At 39.1% G+C, this 26820-nt stretch overlaps 1 protein-coding gene across 2 annotated transcripts in view; it reads left to right on the forward strand.

Moving 5' to 3' along the window:
• Positions 1 to 644: 644 nt before the first annotated feature.
• Positions 645 to 26820, forward strand: part of ANO5 (anoctamin 5) — a 96438-nt gene continuing 70262 nt past the window's right edge. For both annotated transcript variants that reach the window (XM_070624516.1, XM_070624517.1), the window contains exons 1-3: positions 645 to 1489; positions 11801 to 11850; positions 23795 to 23842. In XM_070624516.1, coding sequence (XP_070480617.1) covers positions 724 to 1489; positions 11801 to 11850; positions 23795 to 23842 — 864 coding nt within the window. In that variant the 5' untranslated portion in view covers positions 645 to 723. The remainder of the gene's footprint in view (positions 1490 to 11800; positions 11851 to 23794; positions 23843 to 26820) is intronic.

Genomic DNA, 26820 nt, shown 5'->3' on the forward strand with positions numbered 1-26820 from the left:
CATCCCTGTCCCAAGCTCCCTCCCTCCTCAGCATCTCAAGGCCCTCAGCTCAGATCTGCACCTCACCCTTAGCTCATCATCGGTCATCCATATTTCTCCCCATTAGACAGTAATTCTTCTTATCTCTCAATTATCAGGGAGCTGGCAGTGGACAGGGTCTCAACAACACAGAACCAATTCAGAGGAGCCTGTGAAGAATGGGACCATTCACGCTGCTTGAGGTTGAAGCGCCGGAGTCGCTAAGGACATTGGAGGTGGACCAGGGCTCAGCGTACATGGGTTAGTTTTGAGAGCAGCTAAATTGTTAGCACATTATGCCAGGATGCTACACCTGCTCTTCGAAACACCCCTACGAGGTTGGAACTGCTATCGTTCTCATTTAAAGATGAGAAAACTGAAGCTTATAGAATCTTGCCCAACGCCATCCAACTTTTAAGGGGTAAGATTAAATTCAAATTCAGGCCAAAATATATGACTTTCCCCCAACTGTATTAAACAAAGATCCAGTTCGGCGTCCAGAAACCAGGAGAAAAATCAAAATCCACTCGCCCGACGCGGGAGGAAAGGAGGGGGCTGCTAGAATCTTGGAGGCGCGGGTCTTAAGGGGCGGGGCGGGGTGTTCCTTAAGGAAACGGGGCTTTTTCCCACCCGACAAAAAATAACTTCCCAAGTGGGAGGGGGTTCCCTGCGAGTGCCACCCTGCGAAGGCGCAAGGCTGGGCAGATGGAGGAGGATCAGGCCAACTGGCTGAGGGCGCAGCTGGCCCGGCGGCGGGGATCGGAGGAGGAGGGTTCGGAGACAGGGGAGGCGGCAGCCGCGGGGTACCAGGAGTCCGGGACGGGGGCCGACCCGGGGGAATGGGACCAGCGAGGCTTGTTGACAATGGAGCCGACCGGCCAAGAGAGCCGGGGGGCGGCGAGCCCCGAGTGGGGACGGGAGAAGACAGGCTCCGAGGAGGGAGGCGAGGGGACCGGCCCCCAGGAGGCGGCGGAGCCGGGGCCGAGCGGCTCGGGCGGGCCGGGGGGCGGGGAGATGGCTGCCCCCGAGGTCGAGAGGAGGAGGGAGGGGCGGGGAGAGGCGCGGGAGAGCGGGAGTGGAAAGGAGGCGGAGAGGCCGGGAGGCCGGCCGCCCCGCACGTTCCGGGAGAGGTACTGGGAGGGGTCCCGGGCGCGCTACCGGGAGAGGACGGAGAGGAAGTGGACGCCGGGCACCAAGTGGAAGTACCGGCTGGAGAGGAAGCCCCAGGGGCTGAGGAAGCCGAGTGCGGTGGACAACGGGGAGCGCGACGTCCTCCCGGAGGAGACAAAGGAGACCTTGGTGGGCTGGGTCCCGGACCAGGAACCCCGGCAGCCCACGATCCGATTCACTCTCTGCCCCCGATCTCGCCGCCAGTCGCAGTGGTCCTCTCCCTGCCGCCCCTCGGGCAGTGTCATCAACGAGCTGGCGAAGATGGGAGACCCAGACGTCCTGGAAATGGTGCAGGAGAAAGGTGGGAGCCGGCGGAAGGGCGCAGGGGCAGATCGGGCTCCGCGCGGACCCCGCCACCATGCGCGCAGCGACCCCGGGGGACGTTGGCGGCTCCGCGGCCTGGATCCCGGGGACGTTCGCGGAACGGCGCGCCTTGCGCGAGACGGGGACTGCGAGAGGAACGGCCCCTGCCCGGGGCGGGGGTGGCGCCCCGCGATTTCCCCTGCTTCTCCCGCAAGCTTGGGACCTGTGTCCCGTGACCCCCGGGGTGCCGAGACCACCCTCGTTGCTCCCCTGGCCGCGGGGCGGTGAGGTGATGCAGGCAGGCGAGGCGAGCGCGCCGAGCGTGGGAGCTGAGGTGCCCGGGCCTCTGACCCCGGGCGCCGGGAAGAAAGGATCCCCACCGAGAGCCGCAGCCGTGGGTGCATGACAGCGGCCCCGTGTGTGCGGAGCCGGCCCTCGCTTGAGTCCTTTTGCCTCTCTTTATTTGCTGATTACCGCTCACGCTTTGAGACCCTTCTTAATTACAGGAGGGGCAGAATCTAAGGTGGATCACCTTGGGATCCTTAGGCGCTTGGGAACGCTGCTGTTTTACCAACGTTCAGTGCATCTTTATTTCCAGTGAGAAATATTTGCTTATTATTTGCGAAGGCCTTTGTACGGATTTATATTCGCTGGCTCTGTTTCAGTGCACACATTTTCCTAAAAATGCACATATTTTTCTGAGTCTATCTCCGGGACCCTCAAATGACACCCAGTTACCTCATTGACACTGGTTTTTATGTCTTGTTTAGTATTAGATCTACACATGGAAACAGTTTTTCTAAGTGATGAAAGATCTAAGCAGTTTTACTATTCAGTCTTCAAACGCCCCAAGAAATACAATGCGTCATTGGATCCTCCTTCCCTTTCTTAACAGCTCTGTTGAGATATACTTTACATGCCGTAGATGTCACCCATTTCAAGTGTACAATTCAATGGTTTTTAGTATATTCACAGAGTTTTGCAATCCTCACCATAATCTAAATTTAGAATATTTTCATCATACCAAATAGAAACTTCTTAGCCATCACTTCCCATTGCCTACCCCCAGCTCCAGGCAGCCACTCATCTATTCACCGTCTCTCTAGATTTACCTGGTCTGTACACTTCATGTAAATAGACCAGCAGAATGTGATCTTTTGTAACTGGCTTCTTTGCTTTAGCATAATATTTTTAAAGTTCATCCGTATTGTAGCTTGTATTGGTTCGTCATTTCTTTTTATTGCCCAGTAACATTCCGTTGTATAGATATGCCACACTTGATCCATTCATCAGTTGGTGGGCATTTGAGTTGTTTCCACTTTTTCTGCTACTATGAATAATGCTGCCATGAACATTCATGTACGAGTTTTTGTATGAACGTATGTTTTCATTTTTCTTGGGTGTATACCTAGGAGTAGAGTGGCTGGATCATGTGAAGCTCTATATTGAACATTTTGAGGAACTGGCAAACTGTTTCTAAGTGTCTGCACCATTTTATATTCCTAGCAGCAATGCATAAGGGTTTCAATTTCTCCGCATCCTCACTAACACTTGTTATTGTCTGTCTTTTATTTATAGCCATCCTAGTGGTTGTGAAGTGGATCTCAATGTGGTTTTGGTTTGCATTTTCCCAATGACTAATGTGCCAAGTATCTTTTCCTATGCTTGTGGCCATTCACATATCTTCTTTGGAGAAATGTCTTTTTAAATCCTTTGCCCATTTAAAAAATTGAATTGTTTGTCTTTTTATTACTGCATTGTACAAGTTCTTTATGTATTCTGTATATGTGATTTGCAAATATTTTCTCCCATTCTGTCAGTTGTCTTTGCAGGTTCTTGATGGTGTCACTTGAAGGAACTCCCCTCTTGTTAAAATCAAAAAATATTTTAAAGATAGAGGGAAATATAACTAATGAAAACTTTAAGCTTTAACTAATGGCTCTGCTAAACAATACAATAACTTTAGTTGTTAGGGAAAATGATTCGTATTGAGTGGTGCAAAAGAAGTTAAATGACTTTCAGGTGTATAAAGTTGGAATCCCCTTTCTATACTTATTTAATAGTTTCCTCCTTTGCTGAGAATTACTTTCTGTTGTAGTTTCAGTAATCCAAAGGTCGAAATAGATTTTTTTTTTCCTTTAAAGCATTCACTAATTCCTTATGATTAGGTCTTCTGAAGTAAAGTTATGAGAAGGTACAGAAATACATTCTTCACTGAGGGAAGAGTGGAGGAAAAAAATGTGGAGCATGTAACTTTCTATGTATAATGAAGGAAAAACTATCAGTATGGCGTTACAGAGATTGCCCATTACTTTCTTTCAGGTGTTAGAAAAGTATGATCTAAGTTCACATCAGCATGATTTTACTTCCTAGAATGTGTACTGCAATTAGTCTTACTTCAGCATGAGCTGATCCAGCAGCTTGGGGCCATCCCAGGAAGGTTTTAGAATTTTTCCCAAGATGATTTCAGTTTTCCTTTTTCTTGGCAAAGGCCTTTGTAATTTATTGATATTCCCCCTTGTTGTGATTGCAGATTTTGCCACTGATATTGGTGGAGATAGGAGAAAAAGATATTGATGTGGAATACCTTATATATCATGAGCGGGTCTAGTAACCGCATCCTGCCCGTATTCTTGCTTCCCGTTTTCTTCATAGGTCCAGAACCCAAGCAGCAGAGGAATGTGGCACTGGCGTGAGCAGAGCCTAAGCAGCAGGGTGATCCAGGCCATTCAGATGACTCGTATTTTTCTAAATGTTTCTGTTATTTTGCTAGGCTGGTTTTATTGCCTATTATTGAGAGCTGTGTTATTACTAGGGTTATATGAAAACGGCATTGAATGAAGATGTATTTTGTTTTTGTTTTTAAATTATTTATTTATTTATTTATTTTGAGGAAGATTAGCCCTGAGTTAACATCTGCCTCCAATCCTCCTCTTTTTGCTGAGGTAGACTGGCCCTGAGCTAACATCCGTGCCCATCTTCCTCTCCTTTATATGTGGGACGCCTGCCACAGCATGGCTTGATGAGCAGTGCATAGGTCCACGCCTAAGATCCGAACCAGCCAATGCCGGGCCACCAAGGCAGAACGTGGGCAATCAACCGCTGCGCCACTCGGCAGGTCCCTGAAAATATATTTTTTAACAGTGACAATCGAATGAATTTTTCAAAGCCCAGTTCTAAAAATATGTTTCTTCCTGGAGTTTAATGACACGGTTATGAAAACAAAAGTGCTGATTGAAGAAGCCTGAAAAAGGCTGGGTTCCACCACATGAATTTTTAGGAGCTACTTTCATTTCTGTGTTTTAAAATATAAATGGATTTCTTAAAGTAAATTTACTGATATCGGTAAGCCTACATGTTGTATATGATGTATTTCCGAAATTGCCTTTAAAGAGTAAATATGAGAAAGTTAAACAATTGATTTACATGTGATAAGATTTCTTCCCAGAGAGAGAATGTGAACATTTTGCCTTTTTGACATAGTAGTTAATGAGATATTTCTGGGTTTCGTTATGTTTTCTCTGAGGTTATTTTCTTCACAATTGAACATATTAAGCAATCAGTGATCTCCAATTAGCTATTTTCCCCACTATCTAATAATTTTTAAAATGAAATTCTCAGGGCAAAGTGTAAAAGAAAATTTAAATAGCTATGTAAACAAAGACTGTAGTAAAATGCCAGTGTCGCTGAAATCGAACTATTGACTGGTTGATGTTGTAGGGAAGTTATGATTTGAAATATTCACCTTTGGCTGATTAATGATTCATTCAGCTTCGGAAAAGACAGTTTTACAGTTGAATGTAAAGTTGCTTGCATCTTTCCATCTACATTAAGCATTGTATTTAACCAAACCACCTGTCCTTTAGTAAGGGGATATTTCATCGCATGTATTTATTTTATGCTGCTGGAGGGAGTGTAAAGTGAGATGACCATTTGGTAAATGCAAGGGCTATTTTTGGCTTCTGCATTTGCTGGGGTGTGTGTTCTTAGTAATGTGCTCTCAAAGCTCAGTCTTTGGCCTGGTTTTACTTTTATCTCATATTTTGTGTTTCTCCAAGTGATTGGCATTAACCCCGTCATATCTGGTTTCTAGCCCATAGGAAGACTATAGTCATGTCCGTTGATTTTAGAGGAAGTTGGAGGAATGACAAGCAGCTGACTTAGAGGTGTTGGCTTCAGCTCCTGCCTCTTCAGCCAGGTCTCTGTTTTGACAGAAGTTTGGTGATTAGGCATAATTGTCGCAGCTTTTTAGACTCACTGAGTGTGAAAGTGTGTCTTCGGCTATGGCATGTGTGAACATCTGTGTGTGTGCAAGCCAGAGGGAGCTAGTGAGCATTGTGTGTGAGAGGGAGCATAGTGTGAGAGGAAACACATCTATCCTCTTTAATCTTTCTGCTTTTCAGAAAAGGATAGAGTTTATACAAAGTGTGCTCCCCTATGGAGCGAGGTGTAATTGGCCGAGGTTCCCAGAGAGGGAGCAGGTAGGAGGCCAACCCGGGGAGCAGGTGAGGAGGTTTCAGGCCAGGCCTGAGAGGACGATGTCAAAACTGACAAAATGTGAAAAATCAGCAAGCGTTAACCAAAGAAGAGAACAGTTGTTACTTCTGGGGAAAGGAAGCAGCAGGTTGAATGAGGGTGTTAAGAGAGAACTAGTAGCCGTAGGAGATAATCTGGAGGAACCCTAGCGTCCCTTTAACACTTTCTCAAACGAACACATTGCATCAAGTCCTGGTCCCGGTTTGAAAATGCTTTTTCAACTAGTTGTTTTGTGTTAAAAGGAGCAAAAATAGTTATAGGAGGGAGGAGTTAGTACTTGCAGTTTTTCAACTTTCTCTTCTAAAAAATAGAATTATGAATACTCTTTGAACCCTAGCTTAGGGCTTGCACTTGTCTGCTCTGTGCTTGGGACTGTATTTAGTTCTTCTGCGTAATCGTGACTGTTTTTGTCCTCGAGAAAACAAAAGCCTCCATGAGTCAGTGCTCCAGGGGAATACTTGGTGAAGCAAGACATGTATTTCTTAGCAGCCCATTCTTTACTCAGTATATGAGTTTGTTAGCTTGGTCTCCTTTTCATTCAAAAATCCAATGAGACGTGGTCAAGACATTGCGGAGTTTGGCGCTGTGCATCTAGACAGTATTTATGGGTAGAACCCTATGAAGCTTTAGATTTTTCAAATAATTTTTACTTACATTTTTAATCTTTTAGATGAGAAAACCTGCACTCAGGAAAGTTAGTAATAGAGCTATAGTTAGTTAAAGTTTGTTAGTTTTCATACTTGATTTACAATAACTATTAACTTTTTAATGACAGATCCTGCATCAAGGAGATCTCGGTACAAAAAAGAATTTTGTCTTTATTCTGACACTCTAAAACTTATCCCAAAGAATTTAAGACAGTTTTGAAAATTAATGAAAGAATAAAACATATCCTAATAATAATATCAGCAAGAATAACCAACGTTCATTGACTTCCTATGTGCCAATGACTTCGTGAAGCAATTTACATGCGTTATCTCATTTAATGATTACACAAACCTCGTGAGATAGACCTCAGTACCATTTATATGATATTTGATAGCTTTGAATCTGTGTCTTATTCTTAAGTGGCAAGGAAGGCTAGGAAATGTGGCTTTTGTTTTTTTTGGTGTTTTTTGTTCGACCATATTGCTGCATCACATAATTCGGGTTTTGTTAGTAAAGAAGAAGGCAGACAAAGGATATTTGTGGGCGGCCTGCAGCTCCTGCTGTATTAATTGCCCACCATTAATAATCTGCCCCATTTCATTAAATGGAATCTTCTTGAATTGCTCAATCCTAGGGTTGCTTCCGTCCTCTTTGCCCCTCAACTTGGACATCTGAAATTTGACAGCAGTTTGTTTCAAATTTTTACTCAATATCTGTAATCCGTTTACGTGTCTTCACATGCACCGCCCCAGTCCTGTGCAGACTGCTGGCATCTCCTGCGCTTCAGTGCGACAGCCTCATAATTTGTCTCCTTCCTCCGTGCTTGATTTCTTTTAACCCCTTCTCCACTCAGCAACTAGTGCTTTTTATAAACTGTAAATGTAAATACTATTTAAAAGCTTTTTTATAGCATATTGCTTCATTTGGAGAAAAATCCACGTGTACCGGGTCCTCCACAAACTGTCCCCGCACCATGCCTGTCCAGCATCTTCTCCTGCCCCTCTGCCATTTACCTATTTATCTCTAGCCTCACCTTCACTTCTTTGAACACCTCACATTGTTCCTGCCTTCCAGCCTGTATGTGTTCTCAAATGGCTTGCATCCTCTCGACCTTCAGATATCAGTATAAATATACTCCCTCAGATTTTCAGAGTTTCTCATATCTAAACTACAGCTCCTCCCCCCCACTCCCATTTCTCAACTCTGTCTGTTTTATAGCTTTTATCACAATTTTTGGTCTGTTTCCTCCACAGTACCGTAGATTTCTTGACAATAGAGAATCAACAAATGTTAGCCATGATCACCATCGTTATCATTATTATATTGATGGTCATTGTCAAGAACTGTGATAGGTTTGAGATTTTACTGAACTTGGAAGTTAGCAGGTAATCCGTCACAGTTTCGTGGATACTGGTAGAAGACATGAGATAGGTATGGATATTGGATCAGAGATAAAGGACAATTTATTACTCACAGTATTAACTGTAACCAGAGTAGCCGCATTTTGTGCCACTTTCCCAAGCCCAGGTTGCCACAGATTAACACAAAGAGGGCCAGATAATACCTGCATGTGTGATGGGTTGCAACACAGGAGAGCAGTTTAAGCTTAGGGAACTTTAGTCTTTTGTGTTGGTCAGTAATTATTCGCTCCCTTTGCTCTGGAGGGAGACACTGCTCCCATCTTCCAAGACTGTAAGCAAACCTACCTTTTGCTCCAGAAAGAGACACTGTCTCCATCTTCCAAGGCTTTTCACTCAACCAAGATCCTTGAAAAGATAATCCAGAACAAAGAGTGGTCAGTGTGTTACTTGCAAGATGCACAGAAACACGAGAGAGCCAAGGAGAATTGTCTCCCAACAATAAATGCCCTTAAGTATTCATCCGTAAGTAGCATACTTTGGCTTTCCATAATTAACTTTATATAATTGAAATATTACAGTTTCTGCCTTTTTTTGCTAAACAGTTTTGGAGATTTATCCATGTTTTTGCACACTATTGGAAAATTCATTAGATTTTGTTGCTAAATATAATATGTGGTATGATTATACCACATTGTGAATATCCATTCTACTATTTCTTGATATTTGAGATGATTTTGGTTTCCTAGTTATTCCCAATAGTACTTTGTGAACATTCTTGTACATTCGCATGTGCACGTATTTCGATTCAGTTTATACTTAAAATAGCACTTTTCAAACTTTTAACTCTCAGGACCCCTTTATACTCTTAACAGTTACTAGGAACTTAAAAGAGCTTTTGTTTATGTGAGTTATATCTACTGTTATTTACCAAGGATAGCCACTTTTGCCACTTTAACATAATGCTGGAAGGTCTAGCCAGATGAGTTAAGCACATGAAAAGAAATAAAAAGAATCCAAATTGGAAAGGAAGAATTAAAATTATCTCTGTTCGAAGATGATATGATCTTATATGTAGAAAACCCTAAAAATTCCACCAAAAACCAGTTAGAACCTATAAATGCATTCAGCAAAGTAGCAGAATACGAAGTCACCACAAAAATCAGTTGCGTTTTTGTAGACTAACAATGAATAATCTGAAAAGGAAATTAAGAAGACTATTCAATTTACAGTAGCATCAAAAAGAATAAAATACTTAAGAATTAACTTAACCAAGGAGGTGAAAGACTTGTACAAATAAAACTAAAGACATTGTTGGAAGAAATTTAAAAAGGTATAAATAAATGCAAAAACATCCTAAGTTAGTAAATTGGAAGACTTTACATTGGTAAGCTATCAATACTCCCCAAAGTGATGTACAGATGCAGTGCCATTCTCATCAAAATTCCAATGATGTCTTTTGAGGAAATAGAAAAACCCATCCTAATCATACATATGGCTTTTCATGGGACCTCAAATAGCCAGTTAATCTTGAAAGAGAACAAAGCTGGAGGACTCACACTTCCTGATTTCAAAACTTGCCACAAAGCTCCAGTAATCAAAACAGTATTGCTGGCATAAAGACAGACTTAGAGATCAATGGAATAGAATAGAGAACCCAGAAATAAACTCTGACATACATAGCCAAATGATTTCTTTACAAGGGTGCCAAGACCATTCGGTGGGGAAAGAACAGTCTTTTCCACAAATAGTGCTGGGAAAATTGGATATTCACATGCAAAAGAATGCAGTTGGACCGTTACCTAACACTACATACAAAAATTAACTCAAATGGATCACAGACCTAACCGTAACACCTGAAACGATAAACCTCTTAGAAGGAAACAGGGAAAGCTTTCACAGCGTTGGATCTGGCGCTGGTTTCTTGGCTATGACACCAAAGACACAGGCAAGAAAAAAGAAATAGACAAATGTACGTATGAATATTTAAAAAAATTTGCATCAAAAGATACTATAAACAGTATAAAGGCAGCCTACAGAATGGGAGAAAATAATTGCAAGTCATATATCTGATCCATAATATATGGAGAAGTCCTAAAACTCAACAATAAAACAAACAATCTGATTCAAAAATGGGCAAAGGGCTTCAATAGACATTTCTGCAAAGAAGGTGTAAAAATGGCCAATAAGAACATGAAAACATGCTGAACATCATAACCATTAGGGAAATGAAAACACTACAATGAGATGTCACTCAAATCCGTTAGGATGGCTACTATGAAAAAAACAAAAAGTAAGAGTTGGGGAGGATGTGGAATAACTGGAACCCTCGTGCAGTTGGTGAATGTAAAATGGGACAGCTGCTGTGGAAAACAGTTTGCTGGTTCCTCAAAAAACTGTAAATAGAATTCTCATATGATCCAGCAATTCCACTTCTGGATATATACCCAAACTAATTGAAAGGAGGATCTTAAAGAGATATTTGTACACCCATGTTGATAGCAGCATTATTCACAAGAGCTAAAATGTGGAAGCAACACAAATGTTCATGAACGGATGAATAGATAAGCAAAATGTGGTATACACATACAATTTAATATTATTCAGCCTTAAAAAGGAAGGAAATTCTAACCTATGTTACAACATGATGAACCTTGAGGACATTATTCTATGTGAAATAAGGCACTCACACAATGGCAAACACCGTGTGATTCCACGTATGTGGGGAATTTAGAAGAGTCAAAATCATAGAAACAGGAAGTAGAATCGTGGTTGCCTTGGGCTGGAGTGAGAAGTTGTTAATGGGTATAGAGTTTCAATTTTACAAGATGAAAATAGTTCTGGAGGTGGATGGTGGTGATGTTGGTTCCACACTGTGAACGTGTGTAATGCCATTGAACTGTACACTTAAAAATGGTTAAAATGGTAGCTCTTATCACAATGAAAAAAACTGGGAAAGAACAAAAAAAGCTGTACAAATGGTAGGTTTGTATTTTCTGTATTTTCGGAATATATACTGACACTTCTTAAAATTACAGTTACTGTGTAGATGGGCCGTAAGCGGTAGCAATATTTTATTCCATTTCCATTGCGATTTTCTCCAAAATTTTTTATATGGAAAGTTTTTGACTTGAGAAATTTTTCTCAATGTTTTTCCAAGTTGGAATCACTAGAGAATAGGAATCTGAATTCCATACTGAACATTGTTTTAGTGTCAGAAACTTATTTGAAGATGTCTTCCAGTCCAAATGATTCAACACATAACATCCTGAAGATGTCTGTGCATCAGGAAGGTAATCCGGCTGATTTAGAAATGGTGGTGCTGTGTTAGGGCTTTACTTGCAACCGGTTTGGTTCAGTTCCTGGAAAACATGCAGATAGAATATTAAATGCCACAGAATGAGAACTGAGAGATGGCGACGGACGTCCCTACTGGATGTTTAACGCCCAGCAGTTTTGTAGCTGTGGGTTAACAGCTACATTTATCAGGGTTAAGTTGATTTCTTAATGGGTGAGGTTATATTCTACACATCAGTATTTGATGCTCTCCCCTTGATTCTAGACGGTTTTTGGTGCTGACTTCCTTTGAAGGCTGTTTCGAACAGCTTAGCTCCAGGAAGATCTTGGACAATTTCTTCCAGCATTTTTTTCTTTGAACTTTTTTGTTTGATTTTTGAGTTCTTGTTTTCTCTTTATACAGACTGTTAAAATATTCTGATTAGCTGGCCGTTTTGACACGTTCTTTTTTTCTTTCTTATTTAATTTAGGGAGAAGAACCAGTAGAGACCCAGACTATGCTTCCCATATAAATGATGAGGTAAGTTAAATTGTATGTATTAGCTTCCTGTGAGTGAGAACGAAAAATCAACACAAGGTTAGAAATGTCCTTCATACGAATACTTAGGTCTTTGTCCTTCAGTTACTTAGGACTCACACTACATTGTCTCTATTTTGTCTTCTAACCTGTTCACTTATCAGTAAGCAAAGCAAATTCCATGTTTCATGTAGATTTAATATTGGATCTCTCTAGATGTTAAAAAGGGAGCAAACAGAAGTTTGGATTTGTTTTAAGGCTCCCTGTGAAATAAACCCAGCTCTACCGAGACTTGGTAGGCAAGATAATAATATTTGGCTTAACACTTTGCTGGAGTATAATGCAGTGATGGCATTTATCATATAGTTATTAGTGTGTGATTAATGCTTATCGATGACTGTGCAGGAGTTCAAGAGAGTCAACCCAAACTAAGGAAACATATTAAATAAAAGAGTAAATCAAATTAAATATAAGTTGTAAATATACAAAATTGTCTTAATCAAAAATCTTATTTTACTTACATAAACTTGCAAAAAGATACCAACAATTCAGATTTCTTATATACGGCATCGAAGTATTCTAACAGTATTTCAGATAAAATAATCTTCCCTAGTTCTCTAGTTGACCCAGAGCAACACTCTTGGAGATAAATATATATCCTTGAACTGGGTTGTGGGTGTCTAGCCAGGTAGAAAAAGTTTCTTTAAAAATAGCTTGTTAAGAATGACTGAAATTCCCATCCTGGGGAAACACAACCTACTAGAAAAGGTTGGCTGTGTGCTAGTTAGCTGGATAAACTGGCTGGATAAGCTGGTTGGCTCAAGATTCCCAGAAGTTCTGGGATTCCTTTAAAAACTCAGTGACCAAAATGCCGAGTGCAACAGAGTATGAGCAGTGAAGGGACTATTAAAATCATTTAGTGCAGTGATTTTTACAGTGTAATTTGTAGACCACCTGAATAAGAATTATATGAAGAATTTCTTAAAAATGCAGACTCTTGAGCCCAACCTCAGACAATCAGTATTCTTGGAAATAAGGTAAGGAATCATGACTTTTAAAAAGCACCCTAGGTGATTCTTAGACATTTAAAGTTTGAAAACCAGTGTCATAAAACAGGGTGTCCACAAGGAAAGTGACGTAATTGTGGCACAGAGAAATGTGTATTGAGTAAGTGAGTCAAGACAGTTATCTAGAAGATAAAGAACATGCAAAGTCAAAGTCTTCATGTCTTTGGAGCAGATTGAGGAAAGATTTACCTTGTGAGATTGATCCAGTTTAAATGATAAGAAATATATTGTCATTTTCATTTTGGTCATATTAACATAATAATAATATACTCCTCAGAGATCTTTATAGGTATTGCTCAAGTTATTTTCAATTACAGTTCATATTGTTTGCTTTGTGTGTATCCTTCATATTTCTATATATTCCAGACTTAAACTTCTATAACAGAAAAACCACTTCATCCAGTCATATTTATGCAGTTCCCCATCCCTTTGCACATTTCAAGAGTAATGGATATTGCTTCCTTGCTTTCAACCTCAGATAGGTCTTCATTTGAAACAATTTTGCTCAGATTTCTTAAGCTTTACATTTGCCTTGCCAAACTGAGAAGTCTTATTTAATTAAATTTAAACCATAGTATTTTAGAAATATCATATGTCATAATTTTTAGTAGTTTTTTTTAGTGTTACTTTTATAGGAAGGCCACAAGTGAAAGGGGAATGGATTCAATCCTAGGAGAAGAGCACTGCCATGCCAAGCTCCCTTGTAGACTTGATCTGTAGTTTGTATAGCATACCTTTTTTTGGTGTGGAAGATTGGCCCTGAGGTTACGTCTGTGCCAATCTTCCTCTATTTTGTATGTAGGTCACCACCACAGCATGGCTTGATGAGCACTGTGTCGGTTTGTGCCTGGGATCTGAACCTGCAAACCCTGGGCCAGCAAAGCAGAGTGCACAAACTCAACAACTTCACCACTGGGCTGGCCCCAATATATATAGCTTACCTTTTCAATATAAAGTACTTTGGAGTAAAAACAGCACCTCCCTGAAACAAAAATGAAGAATGGCTGATAAAGTTTAGAGTGATTAAATGGATATATTATTGAATTAAACAGTTCAAAAGTGACTCTAGCTTTTGCTTCCAGAAAGATGAAGCAGGCAAAATTTTCCCTATTCCTTCTGCTAAGTACAACCAAACATCCTGAACATTATATATAAAACACACATAAGAAGACTATGAAAGTTAGAGGGAAGAAGGCAGAATGGCTAGCAACCTCGGGATTCAAAGAATAAGACTGAAGTTAGTTCCCTGGGTTTTCTCTTTCCTGCATATATTGCAGACCGGGTGCTGGAGAAGCCGGCAATGCAGGAATGCTAACTGATCCAGACAGATAAAGCATCAAGAAAAGCCTACTCTCTTTAGCCAATGGACCAGGAAAAGGGTGACCCAGGAATACAGGAAACTTTGGATCAATAACTGTTTTTTGTAGCCAAATACCACAGAAAAAAATTATGGTCCTACCACCATCCCTTCCAAAAGAGCTTAAGTGGGGAGAATAGACTTTCACCCTCACCTGATGGTAAGAGGGTGCCCAATCTCTCTGTACAGTTGGTGTCAGAGAAGGCTGAGTGGCAGCCAGGACGTTCATACCCACGGGGTGATCTTGTGCTCCTCTCACACACCCCTCTGCGTGGTGTCACTGGAAACCAGGTAGGCAGCTTGCACTTCCACTCTCATCAGCAGTAGCAAGGTGCTCAACTCTTTTCTATTGGGTTGGTGTCAGAGGTGGCCGGTAGAGAGCCAGGAGTTTCACCACTGTCTAGAGGTAGAGGAGCCACCCCCACACCACTCCCTGCCATGGTGACATCAGAGGCCATGAGGGGAGACTAAGGGGGCACCTTGCCCTTTCAAGCCAGGTTGGGATCTTTGAAGGACTAATGATAACCTTGGACTCCCACTCCCACCTATCAGTAACGAGAAACCCTTTCACCACCCCACCACCTCCTCATGGCCACAGAGGCTGAGTGAGGACTTCTGCCCCCATCAGACAGTGAGGCATCACCCACTTACCCCACCGGAGTGGTGTCAGGAGACGTGCTAAAACAGAAGACTTCAGTAAAATCTAGAGTTTCATAATGTAATCCTCCCAAAGTTCAGATTTCTTTAGAAAGTCATATCTAATACCAAGAACCAGAAGGATATCAATCTGAATGAGAAGAGACAATCGATAGATACCGATGCTGAGGTGACACAGATATTAGAATTATCTGATAAGAATTTTAAAGCAGCTATCATAAAAATGCTTCAGTGAACAATTGTGTACTTTCTTGAAACAAATAAAATATTAGAAAATCTCAGCAAAAAAAGAGAAGTTTCAAAGAAGAACATAATGGAAATTTTAGAACTGAAAAATAGAATAACTGAAATAAAAAACTAGATAGCAGAGTGGAAGGGATAGAAGAAAGAACCACTGAATGTAAATAGGATAGAAATTACCCAATCTGAACAGTAGAGCGAAAGAAACTGAAAAAACAAATGAAAAGAGACCCAGGGACCTGTGGGACTATTATAAAAGATCTGGCATTTGTGTTATTGTAGTCCTAGGAGAAGAGAGTGGGCCGAAAAGATATTTGAAGAAATAACAGCTGGAAATATCTCAATTTGTCAAAATACATAAACCTGCAGATTCGAGAACCACAAGATAAACCCAAAGAGATTCACACCAATCAAACTAAAACTAGTTCAGAAGACTAAAGACAAGAAAAAAAATCTCAGACATAGTGAGAGAGAAACAACACCTTAACTGTAGGGGAAAAGTAATTAAAATGACAGATTTCTCATCAGAAACCATGGAGGCTGAAAGAAGTGGCACAGATTTTTTCAAGTGCTCAAAAAAATGCCAGTCCAGGATTCTACAGCCAGTGAAAATATTCTTCAGGAATGACCAGAAAATCAAGACATTCTCAAATGAGGGAAGACTAAAAATTTTCACCAGCAAGTCTATCCTAAAAGATTGGCCAAAGGAAGTCCTTTACCAGAAAGAAAATGGCATAAGAAGGAATTTTGTAACATGGGGAGGAGGGAAAAATCAACAGAAAGAGTGAAAATATGATTAAATACAATAGACTTTCTCCTCTTGAGTTTTCAAAATTATATTTGACAGTTGAAGTAAAAATTTTAACAGTGTCTGATGTGGTTCTCAATGTATGTAGGGAAACATTTAAGACAATTACAAACAAAGAAGATTTGGGGATGTAAAAGGAGGTGAGGGTTCTATACTTCACTTGACAGATAAAACTTGTACACTGTGGCTGCGATAATATATATAATGTAATATCAAAAGCAGCCATTTGAAAAACTGTACAAAGAGATACACTCAAAAACTGTTTAGGTAAATTAACATGGAGTCATGAAAAATAATATTCCAATAACCCACAGAAAGTTGTGAAAAATAAAAGAGAAACATAAAGCAGAGGGAACAAATAGAAAGCAAAAAACAAATGGAAGAATTAATCCCTGATACGTCAATAATTACATGAAATGTAAGTGTTCTAAACACAGCTATTGAAAGACAAAGATTTGCAAAGTGGATTAAAAAGACACATGAAAGAGGATTAAAAAATATACATTATGGCTGAAAATATATGCAAACATTAAAAAGAAAGCAGGAGTGCTATATTAATATCATGTAAAGTACACTATTGAGCAAAGAAAATTACCATGGACTTAGTGGGACATTGTATAATGATAAAAAGAGTCTATCCAACAATAAGACATAGCAGAAATAAAGTTGCATGCACCAAATAATACCATCACAATATGTGAAGCAGAAACTGATAGAAATAAGTAATATACAAATCTATAATTATAACTGAAGACTTCACCTCTTAACAATAGATGGAACAACTAAATAGAAAACCAGCAAGGAGAGAGATGAAATCAACACATCAACCTACAGGATATAGTCGACATTTACAGACTGCTTCACCTAACAACAGAATAATGCACATCCATTTCAAGTGCTGACAGAACAAAAGCCAAGACAGACCACATATTGGGCCATAAAACAAGCCTCTACACATTTAAAATAATTTAAATCATATAGAGTATGTTCACTGACCACAATGAAATCAAACTAGAAATCAGTAACAGAAAGATAACAGGAACATCTCCAGCAATTGGAAACTAAACGACAAACTTCTAAATAATCCGAGGGTCAAAGAAAGTCTCAAGGAAAAACCAAAACCAAAACAAAAAGCGTTGAACTGAATAAAAGTGAAAATGTGACATATTAATTTTGGAGGGAGGTAGCCAAAGAAATGCTCAGGGAAATTTATAGCACTGAATATTAATGTTAGTTAGGAGGAAGAGTCTCAAATCAATAATAAACTTCCATCTCAAGATATAAGAGCAAAATAAACCTGGAGAAAACACAAGGAAGGAAATAGTAAACATAAGAGCAGAAATCAATGAATTGAAAACAGAAAAATATTAGAGAAAATCATTGAAACAAAAAGCTGGTTCTTTGAATAGGTAATGAAATTGACAAACCTCTAGCTAGATGGACAAAAAGAGGATATAGAGATGGAAAAAGAGAGAGAGGGAAAGAGAGAGACACACATATAACCAATATCAGAAATAAAATAAGGCATATCACTATAAATTCTGTAGATATAAAAAAGATAATAACAGAATACTAAGAATAACTTTACGTATACATTTGACAAATGAAATGGACAAATTCCTGAAAAAACGCAAACTGGCACAACTCATTCAATATGAAATCAATAATTTGAATAGTCCTATAATTACTAAGGAAATTGAATGTGTAATTTAAAAATTTCCCCAAAAGAAATCTCTCGGCCCAAATGGTTTCACTGGAGATTTCTACCAAGAGGTTAAAGCATAATTAACACCAATTTTATATAGTCTGTTTCAAGAAATAGGAGGGGATTGAACACTTCCCAATGCATTTTAGAAGCTTGCATTACTTTGATACTAAACTTAACAAAAACAATACAAAAAAAATAAAATTGCAGCCTAGTATCCTTCATGATCATGGACGTGAAAATGCTTAGTAAAATATAGCAAATAGTATATGAAAGTAATTGAGTCCCGTGGCGAAGTGGAGTTTGTTCCAATGCTGGAAGACACGTTTATTGTTCAAAACTCAGTTGATGCACCTGGTCATGTTAAAAGGCTAAAGAATCAAAATCACATGATTTTGTCTCTTTTTCTTTCAGAAAAAAATCTAAATTCAATGCCTATATGCATATACAAACTCTAAGAAAACTAGGACTAGAGAGGAACTTCTGACCTGATAAAGAATATCTACAGAATACCTACAATAGCATCATATTTAATAGTAACAGACTGACAGCTTTCCTCCTGTGATCAGGAGCATGGCACAGATGTCTTCACTCACCACTCCTTTAAATGTAGTACTGAAAATTCTTGCAATAAGGAAAGAAAATAAAGTAAAAGCCATGTAGATCAGAAAGGAATAAATAAAACTCTCCCTATCTGCAGATGACATGACAGTCTAAATAGAAAATCCCAAGAAATCTATTTAAAAAAAAAACCCCTCCTAGAACTAAGTGAGTTTCATACAGAAATTAATTGGATTGCTATATACCAGTAATGAATACGTGGAAACCCAAATTGCTGTATAGGTTGGTGCAATTCCTATCAAAATCTCAGCAAGACTTTTTGTAGATAGAGATAAGGGAGTTCTAAAATTCATATGGAAATGCAAAGGAAGTAGAAGAGATAAAAGAATTTTGAAAAAAGTAGAATAAAGTGGGAGGAATCACTTTACCCAATTTGCAGACTTATTTTCTAGCTGCAGTCTAATCAAGACTTTGTGGTGTTTGCAGAGAGAGGCACATAGATTGATGAATCAGAATAGAGACTGCAGAAATAGTCCCATACAAATACAGCCAAATTTTTTTTGGACAAATGTGCAAAAGCAATTCCATGGAGGAAGGATAGTCTTTTCGACAAATGGTACTGGCACATTTGGATATCCAAATCCATAGGCAAAATTATGAACTTCGACCTAAACTTCACACCTTGTACAAAAGTTAATTCAACATTGATCATAGATTTAAATGTAAACCATAAAACTATAAAACTTTTTGAGCAAAAAATAGGAGAAAATCTTTGGAAACTAGATCTTGGTGGAAAATTCTTATACATGACACAAAAGGTATGATCCATAAAAGAAAAGATTGATAAATCAGCCTTTATCAAATTTAAGAACTTTTGTTCTGTGAAAGATTCTATTAAGAGGAACAGACAAGCTTCGGACTGGGAGGAAATATTTGCACATCACATATCTGACAAAGGACTAGTCTCTATGGTAGATAAAGAAATGGCAAAACCTAATATTAAAAAACAGCCAACCCAGGGGCCGGCCCCGTGGGCAAGTGGTTAAGTTTGCGGGCTCCGCTGCGGCAGCCCGGGGTTTTGCTGGTTCAGATCCTGGGTGCGGACGTGACACTGCTCCTCAGGCCACGTTGAGGCGGCGTCCACATAGCACAACCAGGAGGACCTACAACTAGAATATACAACTATGTACCGGGGGGATTTGGGGAGGTAAAGCAGAAAAAAAAAAAAAAAAAAGATTAGCAACAGTTGTTAGCTTAGGTGTCAGTCTTTAGAAAAATAAAAAAAATGAAAAACAGCCAACCCAAATAGGCAAAATACATACTGAGATATTTCCCTAATGATGATATATGGATGGCAAATAAATACAGTCATTTGCTGCATAATGATGTTTCAGTCAACAATGGACCGCATGTATGATGGTGGTCCCAGAAGATTAGTACCATGTAGCCTTGATATGTAACAGGCTATACCATCTAGGTTTGTGTGAGTAATGTAGGGAAGGAAAAAAGTTTCCTTTACCCTCCTAGGGTCTCCTGGCTGGTCTAAGAATTAAATTGACATGAGACAGATTAACAGGAGGAAAACACACAGAAGTTTAAAACATGTATACATGGGTGAAACCCAGGAAAACGTTTCACTGGAATGGCGAAAACTCTCACCGTAGATACCATCCTCAGCTACAGACAAAAGAAGATGTTGGAGCTAGGGAATGTCTGGGACTTCAAAGAGAAGGAAGGCAATTCATTGGTAGGTGAAAAGGAGCAAATGTTTGAAAACAAGTATTTGGCCAACCAGAAACAGAAGAACACAGAGGGGAGCCCAACAAACAGGCTTTTCCAGGTTCTTCCCTGCCTACCGCTAATTCATATCATGCTAAGGTGATAGCTCACTTCCTGAGTCAAGTTCTTTTAATCTGGATTGTTTTAGGCAGTTAATGGGAGGTAACAAGAAAAACTTTCAGAGTCTTTGATTTCTTAAAAATAATCAGCCTAAAATAATCCTCATGTTAAAGAGACACATTTTGGGGTGGCAAATTTTGTTCCCCTTCAGTACATTCTCTGATGTTCACTCAGTGACAAAATTGCCTAACAAAGCATTTCTCAGAATGTTTTCCCTTCGATAAGTGACACATGACTGTACATAAAAAGATGTTCAGTATCACTGGCCATTAGAAAATTGCAAATAAGACCACAGTAAGATATCACTATTCTCCTGTTAGAACCACTAACATGGAAAATAGTGACTATACCAAATACTGGTGAGGATGCAGAGAAACTGGGTCTCTCATACAGTGCTGGTGGGAATGTAAAATGGTACAGTTTCTTTAAAAACTAAACATATACATACCATGTGACTTAGTTATCACACTCTTGGGCATTTAGCCCACAGAAGTGAAAACTTATATTCACACAAAAACCTGTGCTTAGCAGCTTTATTTGTAGGAGCCAAGAATGGGAACAACCCAGATGTCATACAGTAGGTGACTGGATAAATAAACTGGCACAGCCTCACCGTGGAATACTACCCACCAATAAAAAGTAACAAACTACTGATATGCACAACTTGGATTGACCTCCAGGACATTGTACTGAGTGGAAAAACAAAATCTCAAAAGACCACATGCTGTATGATTCTATTTTCAGTGAAATGACAATATTACAGAGATGAAAAACAAATTAGTGGTTGCTAGGGGTTATGCGTGTTGAGGAGGAGGAAAGTAGACATAATGTTAAAGGGTCGCCTGAGGGAGATCTTTGCGGATGGAACAGCTCCCTAGCTTAATTGGGCTGGTTCTTCCTCAAATGTGCACGTGATACAATGGCATAGAATGACACACACGCATTGTACTCGTATCGGTTTCCTGGTTTTGACATGCTGCTATAGTTATGTAGGGTGTAACCATTCAGAGAAACTGGTTGGAGGGGTACATGGGATCTCTTTGTACTATCTTTGCAAATTCCTGTGAATTTATAATTATTTCAAAACGAAAAGTAAAAAAAAATAAATTGGATACAACTTATTTAACTTTCCTCAACGCCGTCTTGATTTTCTTTTACTGACGCTCAAATGCTGTAAAAACACAAACTCTACACTGCAGTCAATTTTTCAAAAAAGGCGTTGATAACAGAAAATTCATTCACGCTTTGGATTGAGGCAGAGATGACTAGAATAGTTTGATTTGGCCCATTAGCAAATTTATAGTTATGATGAATGTTTGGGCCTTTTACAAGATGGAAGAATGTGTAGAAATTCCAGGCTCATTACTTAAAAATTGGTTTATACTTTCAAAGTATCTTATGTGAATTAAAAATTTATGATATAATAAATATATTAAACTTATGATCACTAGAAATTAAGCAAAAATTAATTTTAAAAAGCCGACATTTATTGAGAGCTTCTCATGCGTTTATCTTATTTAATGTCACTGTACAGGAATTGTGACATAGAGAAGTTAACTTGCTTGAGATTACATATATGGAGTAATTCGTTTTGCATAATCAAAGAAGAAGGTTATGAGGAGCCTATAAACTGAGAATATATAAATTGGTTTATTGTTATACCTATAATGTCTTGGTCCTGGGGTTCTGAACCCAGACACTCTTATTCTGGAGCATGCTCTCTTAAGCACTCTACAGTATTATTTCTTTAAGAATGCTGTTCTAAGAACCCTGCCTACGAGTATTTTCTTCTGAATTTCAGTCTCCAGATCATTGCTACTTATGTTTAGAATATTCAAGGTGGCTACTCAGTTTCTATGATGATTTATAGATCTTCTGAATATTGCCATGTTTTCTTGCTAGTGAGAGTTTATATCATTCGTTCATTTCATTCCGTTTTGTACCGCTTCATTCAATTCCTTAATGCTTGGGGTCAGGGAAAGAGGCACCTGAGATCTAAAAGCCAGGACCCCTGGAGAGGGGCGTGTAGAATTGGGAACAGCGCAGATGCTCCTTTTGCCTGAGATTAAGGTCAGTGAGAAATGAGATGTGGCAAGTACTCAACAGAAAGCATGAAGAAACCTGTGTTATTTCATTTTACATTTTGCAAACTGAAGATATAACCACAGTTTTTGACTAGAAAGTCACAGCAAACTCAGTTTTCCTAAAGCGAGAGATTGTAAAGTGACTAGCCTGGTTGCTTTTGGAACCTTTAATATATGGTATTCTTGCGTCCTTCTAGAAGTGCGACGACTGACTGTTCTCCAGCGTAGTGGAAAAAATTATGTAATGAAGAGTCAGTATAAAGTGAATCTATAATAAATTTGTATATTGTTTTAAACGCAGAAATACAGATCAGAAGCTTCTATTTCAGAATTGAGTGATCAAGATATTCATTAGCCTTCTTTGATATCTGATGTATTTAGAAGAGTTAATGGAATTCATTCAAGGTCCACAGGTAGATAGCATCACGTAACAGTGAAATAGGATTTTGAGCATATATTTAATCATAGACTCTCAGCTTCCCACAACTCTTCCTTCTGTTTCAGTATAACTTAAATACGTTAGATGACATTCATCTTTTTATGGAATTCATATTGAATACAGTGGTAAGAAGTTTGATGTGTGTTCAATGCTCGCTTCCTCATCCTCCTTAGGAGCGTGGATGAGTTACTGCTTTTGCTGTGGCACATTCTGCTTCTTTTTGTAGCATTGAGTATATTTCCAAGGTGCCCTGTGAGCTCTTTTTAAATATATCCATAGCACATTTTATCTCCTGTTTTCAAAACTGGTCTGCCCAGCATCACCTGGGTATAATGAGAGGCTGTTTGTGACTTTCCAAGAACCAGGTAGGTGAACTCCCAGTCTGGACACGAGTTTGAGGTCATTTCTGCCAGCTACCGCCTCTCCCTGGCACCCACTGTCCCTGTCACTAGAGATTGCTGAGAAGTGATTGGCTATGGTCTCAGGAGCCTGTGCTGCAGTATGCGGTCTGTCGTGGGACGTGTGGATTTAAAGTCCCCTGTACACCAAGGGAAGCATCACTGTTGCTTTAATTACAAGTGGCTCATGTGTATTTATATCCACGTATGGCTTTCTTTCTTGGGTTGTAAGTATAAATCCTTAAGAATCCTGGTGGTGCATTTTTCCAAGATATTCACTTTAGTAATTTCAAAAAGTTATGGAAGGCCTAAAATAGCCAATTAATTCTGCCCTTTTGGTCCTGTTCAGGATTCAGCATCATTCAAAGAATGGAGCTCCCTGTTATTTCTCTGTAATGTAGTAGTGCTTAAGTATTTCTTTTGTGTGTGTTTTTTTTTTATGATTTGATAAAGCTGCCTCCAAAATTCTCATTCTCTCTCAAGCTTCTCTCTTCACACATACACACATGCATACACACACATATATACACCCACACATGCATGAACACATACACACACTTATAAACACATATACATGCAGTTTTGCTTTCAATTTCAAGTGTAACATGGCTCCCATGAGTTGCAGGTTTAGTATTTCTGCGTAGAGAACCTAGAGTTTTTGTTGTTGACAGTTGCATACTCCGCACTTGCGTCATTAACAGCACTCTGTCTTCCCCATGGTGCTGTCGGCAGAGCCTGAGCAGCAGAGAGACCAGCTTCCTCATCACTGAAGAATCCGAGGTAAGCAACATCAGTATTACACTCTTTGACATGGACACAAATGGGGTCTCTTTTTATAGTCTGTGATGGTGATGCTCTCCTCACCAGTTCAGAATTATGTTTTAGGTCCTCATACATGATGTTTGAGAATTTATTACCTTGGAAAAAATCACTTTCTTATGGGAAAAGAAAGTCACATCAGACATATTAATGAGAATGACACATAAAGCAAAGCACTTTGCTTGCATTTTAATTTGTCAGTTTTACAATTGAGAAAATACAAGGTCTGAGAGGTTTAATGACTTGGCAAAATTATCCGTATATCTAAGGGGCAGATCCTGGACTAGAGAGGCCTAGTCCAGTATTCTTTTTCCTCCATACATCACACTTCCTACCTGTAGTGCGTGCCTAAGATTGATTATGAAGAAGTGCAATCTATTTAAAAATCAAATTTGAATATCAATTAAGAGGTTAGTAAAGGGATTCACAATTTTTCATTAGTTGCTTAGTAGGTAAAAGGTGCTTTGGGGAAGATGGGGAAATAGAGTTACATTCTTATATTGACAATTTTAATTTTGATGTTTTGCTTTTCACTAGTGTTCCAGAATGAAGGTTGTGGGTTGATCAAATTATAATTGAAATTTTATTGGCTTGTTTTTCTTTTTTATTTATTTTTGGGTTTTGGCCATGTAAAGCATTTACATGATTCCAAAGTTGAAAACCATAGATCAAATAAAATTTAGTGGAGCCTGAAGCTTATGCTATTTTGGTATCACTCTTTAAGCACAATAGTGGAACAATAATTTTCTTTAAAAAATTTACAAGAGTGTTTGATCATGAGAACACATTGCTAGAAGCCTCCCTAAATCTTAGAGGGGCTGCTCAAAGTAAGAGGGCCCGGGGCTTGGACTTTATTACCTTGAAGCTCAGTCTATCTTGGGTTGAAACCATGAAACGCATTTTCAAAGAGCGCGTGTGTGTCCACATACATATGCACCTGCTTGATATTCCACCTCCTTCTTATACTCAGCAGCCTACTGTAGATACTGCTCTGTTCCTTGGTTTTCACTTAAAACCATATCCTGGAGTTCCCTCTGTGTTGTGTAGGGAATTCATTCTCATTCATCTGTAAGCTGCATAATATTCTGTTGTGGGGGTTCAGCAGGACATGTTCATTCAGTCCCTTTACTGATAGACATTTGAGTTTTTTTCAGTCTTTTGCTGTTGCAAATATTGCCACAATAAATCCCCTTGGGAATCAGTCTTATACTATTTTGGCCAGTGTATCTTTCTGAATAGGATTTCTGAATTGGAGAATAAAGTCAGTGTAATTTTGCCATATATGCCAAATTTCCCTCCATTCTGCATTTCGAACCAACGTGTGAGAGTGCCTGTTTCTCCATAGCCTTGTCAACAGTGTGTTGTCATGATTTTAGATTTTTGCCTATCTGACAGTGTGAGGTGGTTGCTGGGAGCTTTTTCAGTTAGCTCTATATTTTAGTGTAGTTTGAATTTGTGTTTCTCTCAATATGAGTGAGATATTCATCTTTTTCTGTGTTAATGGTCATTTTAATTTACTGGACCATTCTATTCTTATATCTTGTCTGTTTTCCTGTCAAGCTGGTAGGTCTTTCTTTTTTCTCTTGATTTCTCTTGGAGCTGTTTACATATTTATTATTATCACCTGGTCTGTGGTAAAAGTTTCAAATAATTTCCCCAATTACATCATACACTAATAATTGAAATTTTAGATTCCAGATGATTTTAAAGTGATTTATAGTGTTTCATTTTTTATGATGGCGTTGTCTTTGGTTGAACAGTAACTTGCTAAAATTAAAGTCAGTTTCTTTTTCTAAAATACTTTTTATTTTAGTGTAGTTTTAGTAGGTTTATTATGAATACTCTATGTAAAGTTCCTTTGCACCTCACATTCATTTTCCCCTGTTATTAGCATCTTGCATTAGTACATTTGTCACGATTAATGGACCAACACTGGTCCGTTATTATTGACTAAAGGCCGTACTTTATTCATATTTCCTTAGTTTTCCCTGATGTCCTTTTTCTATCCCAGGGGCCCATCCAGGGTACGAGACTGCATTTAGTAGTCACGTCTCCTCAGCCTCCTTTTGGCTGTGGCACGTTCTCATACTTTTCTTGTTTTTGATGACCTTCACAGTTTTGAGTAGTACGTGTCAGGTATTTTGTAGAAGGTCGCTCAATTAGGACTTTTTGGGTGTTTTTCTCCTGATTAGACTGGGGTGATGTGTTTTTGGGAGGAAGACAGTAGAAGTAAAGTGCTGTTTTCATCACGTTACATCAAGGGTGCATCCTGTCAACATGACTTCTCGCTCTTCGCATGACCCTGATGCCTGGCTTGAAGAGCGTTGCTCAGGTTGCTTTGCTGTAAAGTTGTTCTTTTCATTTCCCTTTCCTTCCTGTGCTCTTTGGAAGAAGTTCAGGTCACTATGTGTAGCCCACACTCAAGGATCGGGAGGCTGTGCTCCACCTCTTTAAGGGTAAATGAATTATTTGGAATTCTTCTCTCTGGGAGATTTGTATCTTGTTATTTATTTATTCCTGTATTTATTTATGTATTATTTGTGTATTTATTTATATCTCTATCGACTCATGGATCTTTCTTTTATATTTTATGTTATAAACCCAATACTACTTTTTTTGTTGTCCAGATTCTTCTAGCTCTGGCTTTTGAGAGCTTTTTCAGTTGACCCTTTATCCCTTTGACATATCCCCATTAATTTTGTTTTGCTTTGTGTTTAGCATTTTTTTTACTTTCTGGAGCTCCAAGATGCTCAAAGCTCATCTTGTACTTTTCCTGTGTCGGTCCTAGAGTCAACCATTTCTCTAGGGACGTTTCTCTTTTAATGTCGCAGAAATATCTCAAAAGAAAAATTCATTATCAGTCAGGGTCCTATTTAGCATACTCTAAGTAGGATAATTTGAGGAGGGCTTAAGAAAAAAAAGCTTTTACAAATATGGGG

Source organism: Equus przewalskii, chromosome 6 (assembly GCF_037783145.1).
Source record: "Equus przewalskii isolate Varuska chromosome 6, EquPr2, whole genome shotgun sequence".
Lineage (NCBI taxonomy): Eukaryota > Metazoa > Chordata > Mammalia > Perissodactyla > Equidae > Equus > Equus przewalskii.